The 13,006-nt window shown below is 40.3% G+C and overlaps 1 protein-coding gene across 1 annotated transcript in view; it reads left to right on the top strand.

The window, feature by feature from the left end:
* Positions 1-13,006, top strand: part of TRIO (trio Rho guanine nucleotide exchange factor) — a 186,127-nt gene that overhangs the window by 69,313 nt on the left and 103,808 nt on the right. The window contains 4 exon segments of the mRNA XM_019474271.1: positions 4,435-4,554; positions 5,905-6,096; positions 7,309-7,458; positions 8,920-9,034. Coding sequence (XP_019329816.1) covers positions 4,435-4,554; positions 5,905-6,096; positions 7,309-7,458; positions 8,920-9,034 — 577 coding nt within the window.

Consider the following 13,006-nt stretch of genomic DNA (forward strand, 5'->3'; position numbering starts at 1 on the left):
TATATATATAATAGCTTGTAGTCATGTGAAAAGGTTAGACTGGAACACTGCAGGAATTTTTCCATAGGGTTTATCTCTTAGAATCTGTTATGGAGACCAGCAAACTGTCCTCCTGGCTTAGTTTTTTAGTCAAATACTTGCAAGGAGTCTTTTCAGTACTAGGTAGTGAAACTTTGAGTTTAGTGAATTCTTACCAAATAAGCACAGAAAGCAGATGAAAACATCCAGTGTTGCTTCTCCTTTAAGTACTGTACCAGTTCTGCTTTGTGGCATTAAAGTTCTGTACTTCAAGCCTCAGGACCAAGGAGGAAGCAGAAGGGCCAGAAAACAAACAGAAGTTTAAAGAAAACCTGCAAAGAATTTGCTTGTCAACTTGACATGTAATAGGTGCAGAAAGGGCAAAACCAGATAGAAGACTGCAGTGTAGGAAGACCTCAGCAGATAGGGGAAAGAGGATGCTGACTGAAATAAGAAGGGACAGCTGTATGTCGGGAAAAACAACATGGAAAGGAAAATGTGACCATTTTATACAGGGCAGGGACATATGAGTAGGAAGAGGCAGAGAAATAGTTCAGAGAATATCCGCCTCATCCAGAACTCCACTTGCATGTTTGCCAGACAAACTTTTTTTTCCTCACCTAAAATATAGCTGCTGGATTACTTATTGCTGCAATCGATCCCACGTACTCACTTTGTAGAATGAATGCTTTGCTTTACTTCACATGCAGCATCTGCCTGGGTCAAAATCTCTACCAAGCTCCAAAATGCATTGGTTTTACTATGCTCATTAAGCCTTTTCAGTGCAATATTGTCTGCTGCTCTGATCATGGTGTATGTTCTTGGGTATATACCTATATATTCGCATCTGTACAACAGTGTACAGATACTTGTACCAAGTACAAGCTTGTTACCCTCAAGAGTACCTTGAGCAGCCTTGTGTTCTCACATGCAGATCTTTTAGCTTGGTTCAAACACAGTCCAGTGCTTGAGCTCTGATTGTCCCAAAATACGACTCCGGAAGAGTATCCTGGCACTCTGTTTAGTGCCATATGGATATGAAAATGTAGCTAGGACAGCATGCTGAAGCAGGTGTGTCTCGTGATCATGTTTAGTTAGAGTGAAAAATCGGTCCAAGAAACTAATCTTAAATCAAGCATTTATCTATAGAACTACCTGCTTGACCCTTTCAAGTGTCCCAGACTGTTTCATTTCCACAGTTTTGCTGATGCTCTGCTGATGCTTTTCTAGCCTGCTGAAAGCTGGGGGGGGAAAGATGGGGTGTGTAGTCCACCCAAACAGTGAGGTGATGGGAACATGCCAACAAACACTGAAAGGCAACAGCCCTGGAAAAAGAACAGGCTCGCTATTTACTAGCACTTAGGTTTTCCCCTTGAGTCAGAGCAGAGGGACAGGGAAAGTGCTGCTGGCAATTTTCCTCCTGTGAGTTCCACCAGCTTCTGCACTTGCACCCTAACCTGCAACAAACAGGAGGGCAAATCAGTGTGTTTGAAATGGCAAGTTCTGTGCTAGCTGTCTTTGCTGTGTATGATGGGATGCCAAGTCAAGAAGAGCTTTGAATTGGTGCTGCTTAAGCATTCTTCTTCATTATAAATTCTCTGGAGAAGGCTAAATGTATTTTAACCCTAAGAAGGTGCATTTCATTACACTATACCTGGAAGAATTGTTTTGTAAGGTAGAGAGGGAGCTTAGAACTGCTTTCGTAAGACAAAATAGAAATAAAAAAGGGATTTAAAAAAATATTCTGCCCTCTGTGTTCTTACAGTCGAATCCTTTCCTCCAAGCATAGTTTCTGTCTACAGTCTGTTGGACCCATCTGGTTCCCTCCGAAGTTTCCCTTTTTCTTGCTCCTGAGGCTTACCTTGGTTTGCTCCCTTGAGTATTAACAAGCCCCAGGTGTCTTAACAACCTAGAGACTCCCAGCTCCTTTCATGGTCCCTTTTGCCTGCCCCACACTGTGATCTGGAAGGGTCTCCTTGCAGCAGGAGCGGTTGTTCCAAGGCCAGAGCCGTCTCCCCCCTGCAAGGCTCCGCCTGACCCAGCGCTTTCTCCCCAGAGGAGCAGAATGTGCACCCAGGTATATGCCTGGGAGCTGCTGTCATGTCCCACATCTACGCTGCAGACTTACTCTTTTCCAGAGACTTGCAGGTTTTGTATAGAAGAATTCAAATACACGCTATCAGGGGAAAAAAAACTTATTAGAAATTCATTGTGCAGGCAGAAGTGGGAAAAACTGCATTACCAACACAACAGTGTTGAGGTCTGGATAAACATAAGATAAAAGGTGAGATTGTGATGCAGATTTGAGGGAATGGATGTTGTGTCAAGATGTCTAGACCTCAGTTGCTTCAAGCTGTTAAAGACATGTTATACTATATTTTGGACGTAGACCACATGTGCCTTTGTTTTTAAGGATTTGTGTTTTAATAGGTCCTTTGCCTGGTTTCCGCCTGTGTTTTCAGTCGTCATATGCGGCTCACTAGATGAGAGTATTTAGTGTCAAGCACTGTGATTTGGTACTTAATAAGTGTTAAGAGCTAACTGTGATTTGGTAGTTAATATAATTATTACCAGTGGTTAAAGGTCTAAAATCAGTTTGTAGGAAAAGGTTAGAGAAGTTATGCTTAAACTGGTTATTTCCCAATCAACTGGGCCCAAATGAATTCACCCTAGAATACCTAGAAAACTGCCTGAAATAATGTCATAGACATTAGTGCTTATCTTCTCCAAACTTCTGGAGATTGGATGAGATTCAAAATATTGAACCAAGTAGATTATTAAACCTGAATAGTGGCGAGGAAAGGAGAAAAGGCTAACATAGATTAGTTAAGTATAGCTTCCCCTTGATAAATCCCGTTTCTTCCTGACAAGGTAACAGGTCTTCTGGGTAGAGGTGAAAAAGCAGGTGACATAGATCTTCCTTCTATTAAAGCTTTAAAATAGTTTAGTTCAGTCTATCTGGCCCTGGCTTACTATGAGAATGTCATATGAGACTACATTACCGTAAATGATAACTTGCTGGAAAACCATATTCAGTAACAAAAGTTATTAAGAGACTGACTTGATTGGAAAACAGATTTTAAAATTAAAAAAAAAAACTGTAGAGGTCTGTTTGTATTTGGATGCTAGTTCATGTTTTCAGTCAGCAAATCTACATGTTAGAGATTACGCTTTTAAATTTGAAGATAAAGGCAAAAGAAGATGGAAAGGGGATTTAAGTTCATCAGAAGACACTGGATTACAGTTAAGAATGATCTTGATGTATGGGAGAATTGCGCTGCAAGAAGGACATGAATTTTATTAGTGACAAATACAGATCATGATGTACTGGCAGGAATAATCAGCTGAACAAATACAGCACAGGGGTAATTACTGGCTGGAGCAGTTCCATAGAAAAGTGGTGCAGATGACAGTGAATAACCTGAATTATGCCCAGCTTTACTCACTATTTGAAAGATTTTGATTGAAGTGATGGTTATCAACTGGAGAGAGCTCATAAAAGAGCAGTGAGAAAAATTAGGCGGCTAACTTCACATAGGAGAGGTTGAAGAGACGGGGGTCAACATGAGAAAAGGAGCCTAGACGAGGGAATCGAGTAATGTTCTTGAGGGAGAGAGGAGATGGAAAAACAAAGCTGATGCTAAGAGGGAGAAAATGTTTGGGGTTTTCTTTTGTCTGTCGTGGGCAGGAAAAAGAAAATTACCTGAAATTAAAGCGAGAGAGATGTGAGTGTCAGATGTTAGAAAGACGTCTTATGGTGATAAAATGTCTGGTGAGAGTGTGGGATGTCCATTATTGGAGTCTTGAGTAATGAACAAGGCACAGATCTTTTAGGAGGGGCCTTAAGGTTGCATGTTCCTGCTGTTGATAAGGAATGCACTAGGTGGCCTCCTGAGACTTCTCCCCACCCAGGGATTCTTCTGCTTTCAGTGGACATGTCAAAGAAGGCACATCTGGAAAACAAAAAATCTTTAAGCAATTAGAAGACACTCAGTGGTCACATTTTTCTCAACATTAATATTGAAAATTATTTGCTTACTTTTTACTAAGCTGCATGTCCTCAATTTACATTACTGACACTGGTTCTTAGGCAAATATTGCTTGTAACTTGTTCCTGTTTTCCAGGTGACAGAAATGGTATTCAGAAACACAACCTTGTTCAGAGTATAAACTGAAACCACAAGTCTGTAGTAGTCGACTGAAAGATAGGAGTTGTCAGCTAAGTGAAATTATAGTGAATGTCATTCGCTGTGTTTATTGAATATATAATTCACTGTAAATATATAGTTAATGAATTATTTAGTCATCAATTCCAGTACTACACGTGACCCTAAATGTTTTTGTCCCTAGCAATGATGCTTTTCTTGCTGGTTGGCAGTGGAATTGTGTATTTCATGGTCTTCTCTTTTGCTACAGGTTTTGGGCTGGATCCGAAATGGGGAGTCAATGTTAAATGCTGGGCTTATCACTGCTAGCTCTTTGCAGGAGGCAGAACAGTTACAGAGGGAACATGAGCAGTTTCAACACGCAATAGAGGTAAAAGTACCATTTCAGTGACCATAGCCAAGAAGTCCTGTATTACAGGACTTTGTGAAGTGATAGCCATTTTTTTGACTGGAGAGGAATTAAAAAAAGATAATAAATCTAACAAGTCTGTTCACAGCAATTTTACCAAAAATGGTGTTTCCCTTTGATAGAATACAATAATATAATGCTAATTGTTAAAGTTAAGAATAAATGGAACAGCAAACATCAGTTTTGTGTATTCTCGAATGATCCTTTAATGTTGCCATTTTTGTTTGACAGTAGGTGTCACTGAAATTTGTGTCTGGTGGTATGTCCATCCTCCTGCCATGATTTCAAACTAAATTTATCAGATTGGTCATATCTCTGCAAAAAATAGGCAGAAATCTTAAGATTGACTGGAATGTGGTATTATTAAATTATGAGTGATTGAGGGACTTAGGGTGATATTGATTATATATAGCACAATTCTTTTTAAGAACTTTACTGTTGTTGAAAGATTAACCAAAGTTATGATTGTTTGGGAAAACTGTTCTCAGTAGTAGTCTGTTGTGCAGTAACTCTCTTCATGTTTGTCTGCCATTCTCTGGAGTTTTAGGTTTCCCCCTTTCTGTTTTTTTTATGTGGGTTTTTTTTTTTTTTTTTACAGTTTGCACTATATGTACCCTCATTTTGAGAGCTTTGGTAACTCTTAAGTATAAAAATTATGAGAACTCCAGATGTTTGTCAATTTAAGGAAAGGTGGTTAGGAAGCTTAAATTCTGAGTTTTCTGGATCATTCTGTACTTGGATGTAATAATATTTATTATAGTTAGAGGTTCCAGATTTTAGGCAAGTGTATGTTTACACAGAGAACTAGAGTTAAAAATTTGCTTACAATGGATGGAGTTGTCTTTTGTGTTGTCCTGCACACCTGCACCTTCATTTGCTCACTACTAATCTGCAAAAGACTGTGGTAAAACTGTGAGGACAGTAATAGTAATCAAGCCAAAATAAGATACATCCTTTCCATCTTTTTTTTTTCCTCACCATGAAGGGAAAGAAAATCAACCTGAAATTCATAATTCTAACAAAGTGTACTGCAACATAGATATGCCATGTGTGGCTTAATGCTATGCATTGGCTGTTGCTTGTAAACTGCTAGTCATTGTTGATTTAATAAGTCTCTACAGGATTTATTTTCTTTGTATTTGCATAAGTGAAGTCCTCCAGTGACTAATATTAGACAGTTATTTTTATTAATGGGTGTTTGTGCATGTGTATAGAACTGTCATTGACACAGTGGAAATGTGAGCCTTTGAGGTCTTCAAGAAAATGAACTGAAATGTTCCACTGAACTCCTGAATTTTCACCTCTTGTCAGAAAACGCATCAAAGTGCCCTGCAGGTTCAGCAGAAGGCAGAGGCAATGCTGCAGGCTAATCACTATGACATGGATATGATCCGGGAGTGTGCAGAGAAGGTTGCTTCCCATTGGCAACAATTGATGCTGAAGATGGAGGACCGTCTCAAGCTTGTGAATGCCTCTGTTGCCTTCTATAAAACTTCTGAACAGGTATAGAAATGCTACGTGATCTGTGTCTGCCTTGGTTAATTCTTCAGTGCGGCATAAAACAGCATTACCTCAAAAAATGGTTGACTAGGTTTGGTTGTATTTACTAATTTGGTAACAACTGCAGTTATACAAAAAATGCAAAAAGCAAATCCTCTTACCAGCTGCCTTAGAAAGAGAAACTGTGTGTTGCAGCCTTTCAGTATATGAAGTGGTCTCATAAGACAAAGGCTTTTTACCAAGGCCTGTAGTGGCAGGACAAGGGGCAATGGTTTTAAACTGAAAGAGGGTAGATTTAGATCAGATATAAGGAAGAATTTTTTTTTACAGTGAGGGTGATGAGACACTGGAACAGGTCACCCAGAGAAGTTGTGGATGTCCCGTCCCTGGAAACATTCAAGGCCAGGTTGGATGGGGCTTTGAGCAACCTGATCTAGTGAAAGATGTTCCTGGCCATGGCAGGGGGGTAGGACTAGGTGATCTTTAAAGGTCCCTTCCAACCCAAACCACTCTATGATAAATGAGTAGCAGACAAATTGTACTAACTACTAAGAGACTACAGTGTAATTGGTCTGCCTATACTTGCTTCAATTAGCAAACTTCAAAGAAGGTACACTACCAAAGTGCAGTGGTTATTGGCGAAGACTCAAATCTTCATCTGCCTCTTCTATCACTCTCCCCTTTAATATTCGACAGATTCTTATTTTTAATTGAGAAAAGTATTGTAAAACATTTTCAAGATGAAACACACTGTACAAGTGCTTAGTTGGATTTCTGCTTGTTTCAAGTTTTGCTTAAACCATAAACAAGTTACACAGAGGTTTTAATGGAAGTACTTCAGATGGCCGATTCTGGTTTTTGTGTGGGAGTCGGAGAAAAATCAGCTTCATCCTACTTGTCCACAGAAGAGTTAGGGGAAGGTTGGCAAGGTTGCTTCCTCTGCAATCATGTCTTAAGCCCATCCTGAACTATGCAGTCACAGAGGCAGAGAAAGATGAGCAACTTTAGGGATAGCCTTCTGAGCAATCCACGTAAGCAGGCCAATGCTTGCAAACCTACAGGCAAAGTTTGTTGCCTTCTCATAAGTCCCAGTCAAAACATGTCAGAAGCTAAGATACATGTAAAGGCTAGATTGGTTTTCCATTTTTTTTGGCTTGAATTTGGATTTTTTGTCTTACTGAATCACATTCGAGTTGGACTCCTTCTTCCTCATAGGTGTGCAGCGTGCTGGAAAGCCTGGAGCAAGAATATAAGCGAGAAGAAGACTGGTGTGGGGGAGCAGACAAACTGGGTCCCAACTCTGAAACAGATCATGTTACTCCCATGATAAGCAAACACCTGGAACAGAAGGAGGCATTTCTAAAGGTAGGGTTTGCTATTTTTTTGTGGTCGTCTGTGTCTTGAAAAGCATGCCGTCAAACGCTCACTCTTACAGTGCTGAAAGGCATGTGGAAAGCAACAGTGCCCATTCAAAAGCTACAGGTATGTCCCAAACTGCAAAGATGTGGGAAATGGCATGTTAACTGCTTCTGACAGTGATGAGGAGAATACTGCCAAGCGCATAAAATTGTAGCCAGTTTTATAAATATATTTGCTGTTGAACTTATAGATGTCAGGTCTCCCACTGTGACTGAAGAGGAATTGGGAATCACTGCTTTGAGCAACTGTCATTCTAAAGAATGCTTAAAGGCTGCTGCTTTGGAAGAGAAGCGACAGTCGCATAGTGCCATTGCTGCCTGTGCATCAGAGGTGCTCTCAGATGTACTTGGACTACAGTAGAGTACGGAAGGAGGAAATTGCTAGACAGGCATCTGGGAGTAGTTGGGTTTGTGTAAATACTCTGCGGATAAATGAAAAGTTTTCATTCCAACTAATGTCCTAGTGAAGAGGGTTATTGATCTTAGTGAATAAATGTGTAATGGATACTTGCAAAGCAGTGTAACTAGCCCTGTAACCAAAGGCTTTTTCTAGCATCACCTTGAAAGACGTCAGAGTATAAAACTTAGTTTTATTAAAAGCCTTTTTGTTCTCAGCACACAGATGGGAACATTCAAAAACATATTAGCATAGTTCTAAGTATACTGTCAAATAGATCTTTCTGCAGCTGGCATGTGAGTTTCCAGTCTTTGTGTTAAAACAATTTGAGAAATGACTTAGTGTCTCTGTTACTGGATCTAACCATGCTACCTTTATCTAACCTTTTAAAGTAGCATTTTGTGTTCTGCTTATTAAAAATAAGGCAGCCAGCCCATATGTAGTACTTGGTGTACATTAAGATGAAGGCGGCAGCTGAGCTGAGTGTTGGCAATACAGCGGTGAGGACTGAAAGCTCTCAAGGCCTTGTCTTAATATTTTAAGGGCGTGTCTTAATATTTTAGCGCTTTTGGTTTCACTTCAGCTGAGTGTTTACTTTTTGTTTAAAGTAGTGGTGGAATATCCAGGTGATTACATAAGCATGTGCACTCTGTTTATGCAATAAGTAACTTCAAGTGGCACATGGCACATACACAAAACAAACTTCTCTGTGAGCTCTGAGTCATGCTGAAAGCTCTAGAGTAGGTAATTGCTTTCCAGGATCTTCAGATAAAAAGTAATAGCATTTTGTTTGGGGTTTTTTCTGCCGGATAAGTAAGGATTAACTGTTATTTGTTGGGAAAACTATTTTAGTGCTTGGGTTGGTTTACTTGTAGAAGGATTTAACAATCAACGCTTTTTAAAATTGGGGAGGGTGGGAAACACACAAAAGGGGGATGAGGAAGGTTCTTCATATCTTTCTGGATGTGTAAGTGTGCATCTTCAAAGAAAGTAATATAGCTGACTCTTTAGGCTTGCACACTGGCTCGGAGGAATGCTGACGTCTTCCTGAAATACCTGCACAGAAACAGCGTAAACATGCCAGGGATGGTGACACACATCAAAGCACCTGAACAACAAGTCAAAAGTAAGGGGTTTCTTGTTCTTTTTGTCTCCAAAGAACGTGATCATCATGTGTTGTGGTGTGTGTGATGATGGGGGAGTGAAGCCTGCCCAAGTGGAAAGGGTTCTGTCAGGCTTAACAGGAAATAATTAAAATTGCTCGCACACTTTGAAGGAGCTGCCAGTCATCAAATTCTCTTATACCCAAATGAAGTTGCTTTGAATTTATTTATCTCCTGCTTACACTTAATCTTCTTTCAATTTGAGACTCAAATGTGCTGCTTTTGTTCAGAGAATGAGATAGTAAACTTCCACATGATGATGTTTGCTCTGAAGCCAAATGGGAGCTGATCACTGTAAGCTTACTCAGTGTGTTAGTGTGGTGCATTCTCTGAGTTCCTTGGGAGTGCCAGGGTGATACAAGATAATCCCTTGAATGATGCCTTTGGACCCTTCATGTAGTTGAATCAGTATTAAGGAACTTCATGAAGTACAGGATAACTGACATCACGTTTAAATTAGATGTGTAGATAGGTAGTAGTTGAGGTGAGGCAGGAAAGAACTAATACATGGGGCTTGGGCTTTGCTGGGATTAATTCAATGTAGTGCAGCTTTAAGGTGTAACATGCACTGTGGGGAATGGAGTAGAGAGAGAAATCTGTAGGGCTTTCAGGGACAAAAGGACAGAAATTAATAGGGTATGCGTAACTGATGGGTGAGGTAGGCAGAACAGAGATCAGAGATATTCAGAGATCAGAAATAAATATTGCATTTTACTCATTTATTTGCCAGTTGTATTCTGCTTGATGCATTTTGAAGCTGTGACTGAACACTCAGACCATGCTACAGATTCAAAACCAGAGAATTCTAATTGTCTAATTGCTGTTTGCAGCTACTCAAAGGGGAGTTATGCAGAGGATGGAGCCAAACTCAGAGGAACACGGCAATAGGACCAGAGGAAAAAGTTGCAGCAAGGAAAATTCTGAATGGGTATAAGGAGAAAGTGTTACAGCAAGAGTGAGAAAGCACTGAGTAGAGCAGGTAGCCCAGAGTGGTAGTGGAATCTCTGCCCTTGGGAATTTTTAAAACTCAGTTGAACAAGCCCCTGAAAAACTTTGAAGTTAGTCCTTCTTTGAGGAGGAGATTGGAACAGATGGCCTCCAGAGGTCACTTCCACTCTGAATTGTTTGGTGACTCTATCAGAAAAGGACACGCTCGCTGCTTCACTTTACTACAAGAGGAAAACAGTTTGTGTTAAACTTGCCCATGTATCTGACAGTACTCAAATTGAAAATCTCACTGTGTTGAATTTTTTGTGTTGGAAACATAATAGGGTATTGGCCATACTTTTCACTCTAAGGAAATAATTGGATTGTGGCAGTTGAAACTTTGAGCATGCAGAGCTAAGACAAAGGATTGTTTTTCCTCTGTCCCCAAGGCATCAACATTTATAGAACTGTACAAGACAAAATCTCAACACAAATGCCGGCAGTATCAATAACTGAAGAATTGTTGCTGACATTTGTCACTTAGCTCTTCTCTTAGTAGTAGACAAAGGAAACAAAGCAGAAGAAAGCAGGAAGTTGTAGCTACTGCACTTACTGAGTGGAAGAAAAAAATGTTAGGGCTTTTAGACAAACTTTTTAAAAATTCGGTTTTGAAAGCTGTGTAGAAACAGTCATTCTGAGAACGGTAAATGTGTTCAGATGAGGAAAGGGTAGGGAATTCTATGCTAATGACCTTAAGAATAATTATATGTCAGAACTGTAGTGCTGTGCATGTTCTGTGTACATTTAAAATCCTGGACGAATGATACATGTTTAAGAAGCAACAAAAAAAGCAACAAAAATCCCCAAGCAGGAAAAAAATAAGCTATGTGCTCTAACGCTTTTTCCCCATAAGCCATGTAATATATGCTTCTGAGAATTAAACATGAGTCAAGATAAAACTAGCGAGGACTCCTTCCTTTTAGGTCTCAATGGTATGGTGGTAGCTGACCAAAGGATTTAAAAGTTCACTCTGATTTTCCTGTTCAAATGTGCATGTAAGGAAAAAAAAATTATTTTCATCTCTTTTCTAAATAGATAGAGAAAAAAAAAATAATAGAGTGTTTGTTTCATTTTGGTGAAATAGACGTTACATGTGTTCTGCTGGACCATTACACACTCATACTCAAGTGTATGCTTGAAACAGTGTGTCAGACTGTGATCAGTATATAGTATATAAATGAACATTTTCAAAGCTTGAGTAACCCTTGAGTTTCTGCAGAACTGCTGAACGTTTTTTCAAAAACCTCATTCAGTGGCATACTTGATCCTTATTCCCAGCTGCAGATTATGATATCTAGAAAAGCAATGTCTTAATCTAGGCAAAGTTTAGCTAAGCACATGCTTCATGGGAAACAGGAATCACAATGGTACTGAACTCTGAGAGGTGTCCTCCTGTCCCTTCATACCAGTGTAAATAATTTCCTTGACCTGCAATTAAGAGTATCCAAATACTGTATTGGACGCTGTGCCAAAGCTGAATTTTAGGAAGGAGTTGTGGCCTGAAACTGTGCTGTGGCAGGTGGATTCAGTCGGTGACAATTGCTGTAAGCTCAGAAATGGAGCATTTTCATCTTTGCTTCTGCTGCTAGTTTCATGTGCTTCTTTGTTACCTCTGTCTCTGCTATATGGGCTTCAACTGAACATAGTGCAGGAACTTATCTCATGGTGCTCATATTTTTAGATAGGTTGACAGAGAGTGCAGGATGCATATAGACAGCTGAAAGCTCTCCAAGCCTGGAGAATAAGCTGGAAGTTTAGGAGACAATCCTAGCAAATGTTGGAATCAAAGAAAATAACAACAACAGGGACTATAGTTCAGAAGGCTTGAGATAGAGCTGCTGGTCCAAACCTAGTATTAAATGTTGATGTTCTATAACTTCCTTTGAGTATTTTATAGAATATTTTTTTCTCTTCCTTGTCAGTCCAAGAAATTAATGGCAATAACACTAACGGTGCCCAGCCAAATGTCTCTCACTGGCTTGCCATCTGTATCATGTCCTGACAGGACAAATGCTGTTCCAATTAGCTAAATTCACCTTGCTTGCTCTTTGTCAGAACTACTTCGCTTGCGTCACTATCAAGATGTCTCTTTTTATATGGTGTGTCCAGTTGGGTGTATTGCATTGTATAATGGTAGTCGTCTGTGTGTCTGCCCTGCCCCCTGAAATCTGGCATATGTTCTGAGCAAGAGTTTTGGAGGTGGCGTAAGGCAGAAATAAAACTGAGAAAGCAGGTGAGGCTCATAGCAGATCAGCTCATGGCTTGGCTAAGGGACAGATCGGTTGAAGCATATTTGAGGGTAGCCTGCCCAGCAGGAAGAAAACCTTGGCTGCAGTGACCAGATTCCAACCAAAAGCAAGTCCTGGGTGATCTCAACACTGTGGCAAGCGGGAATACGGTGCTTCCAAGCAGGAGGATGTTGGCAGCAATGCAGACAGGTTTCATAATCCTCAGGAAGGCTGTGACGAGTGGCTGTAATTGGTCCCAGATCACTGATAGAGATAGAGATGCTTTTCCCCTCAGGCTCCCTTTATTTGAGCTTCTCTGTCAAACTGTTTCTTGGAGTTGTTAACTTTTAGGATGTAAGGCATGGTGGACCTGCACAGTGGGACAGGGGAATGCAGAGGCATTAAGAAGCCTAGCACCTGAGAGCCTCCATTTGTAATTATGGAAAATAGCCAGCTGTAGGTGTAAGTAGAGAAGCAAGTAAAGCATTATTGTGAAGAATGAATCTTTTTTACAGTCTCTTCTGGTAGACCTCCCCTTGGGTTCTTTGCACTTCATAGAATCATAGAATCATTAAGGTTGGAAAAGACCTCTAAGATCATCGAGTCCAACCGTCAACCCAACACCACCATGCCCACTAAACCATGTCCCTAAGCACCGCATCTACATGTCTTTTAAATACCTCCAGGGATGGGGACTCCCCCACTTCCCTGGGCAGCCTG

This window comes from Aptenodytes forsteri, unplaced genomic scaffold (assembly GCF_000699145.1).
Source record: "Aptenodytes forsteri isolate BGI_AS27 unplaced genomic scaffold, ASM69914v1 Scaffold27, whole genome shotgun sequence".
NCBI classification, from domain to species: Eukaryota; Metazoa; Chordata; class Aves; order Sphenisciformes; family Spheniscidae; genus Aptenodytes; species Aptenodytes forsteri.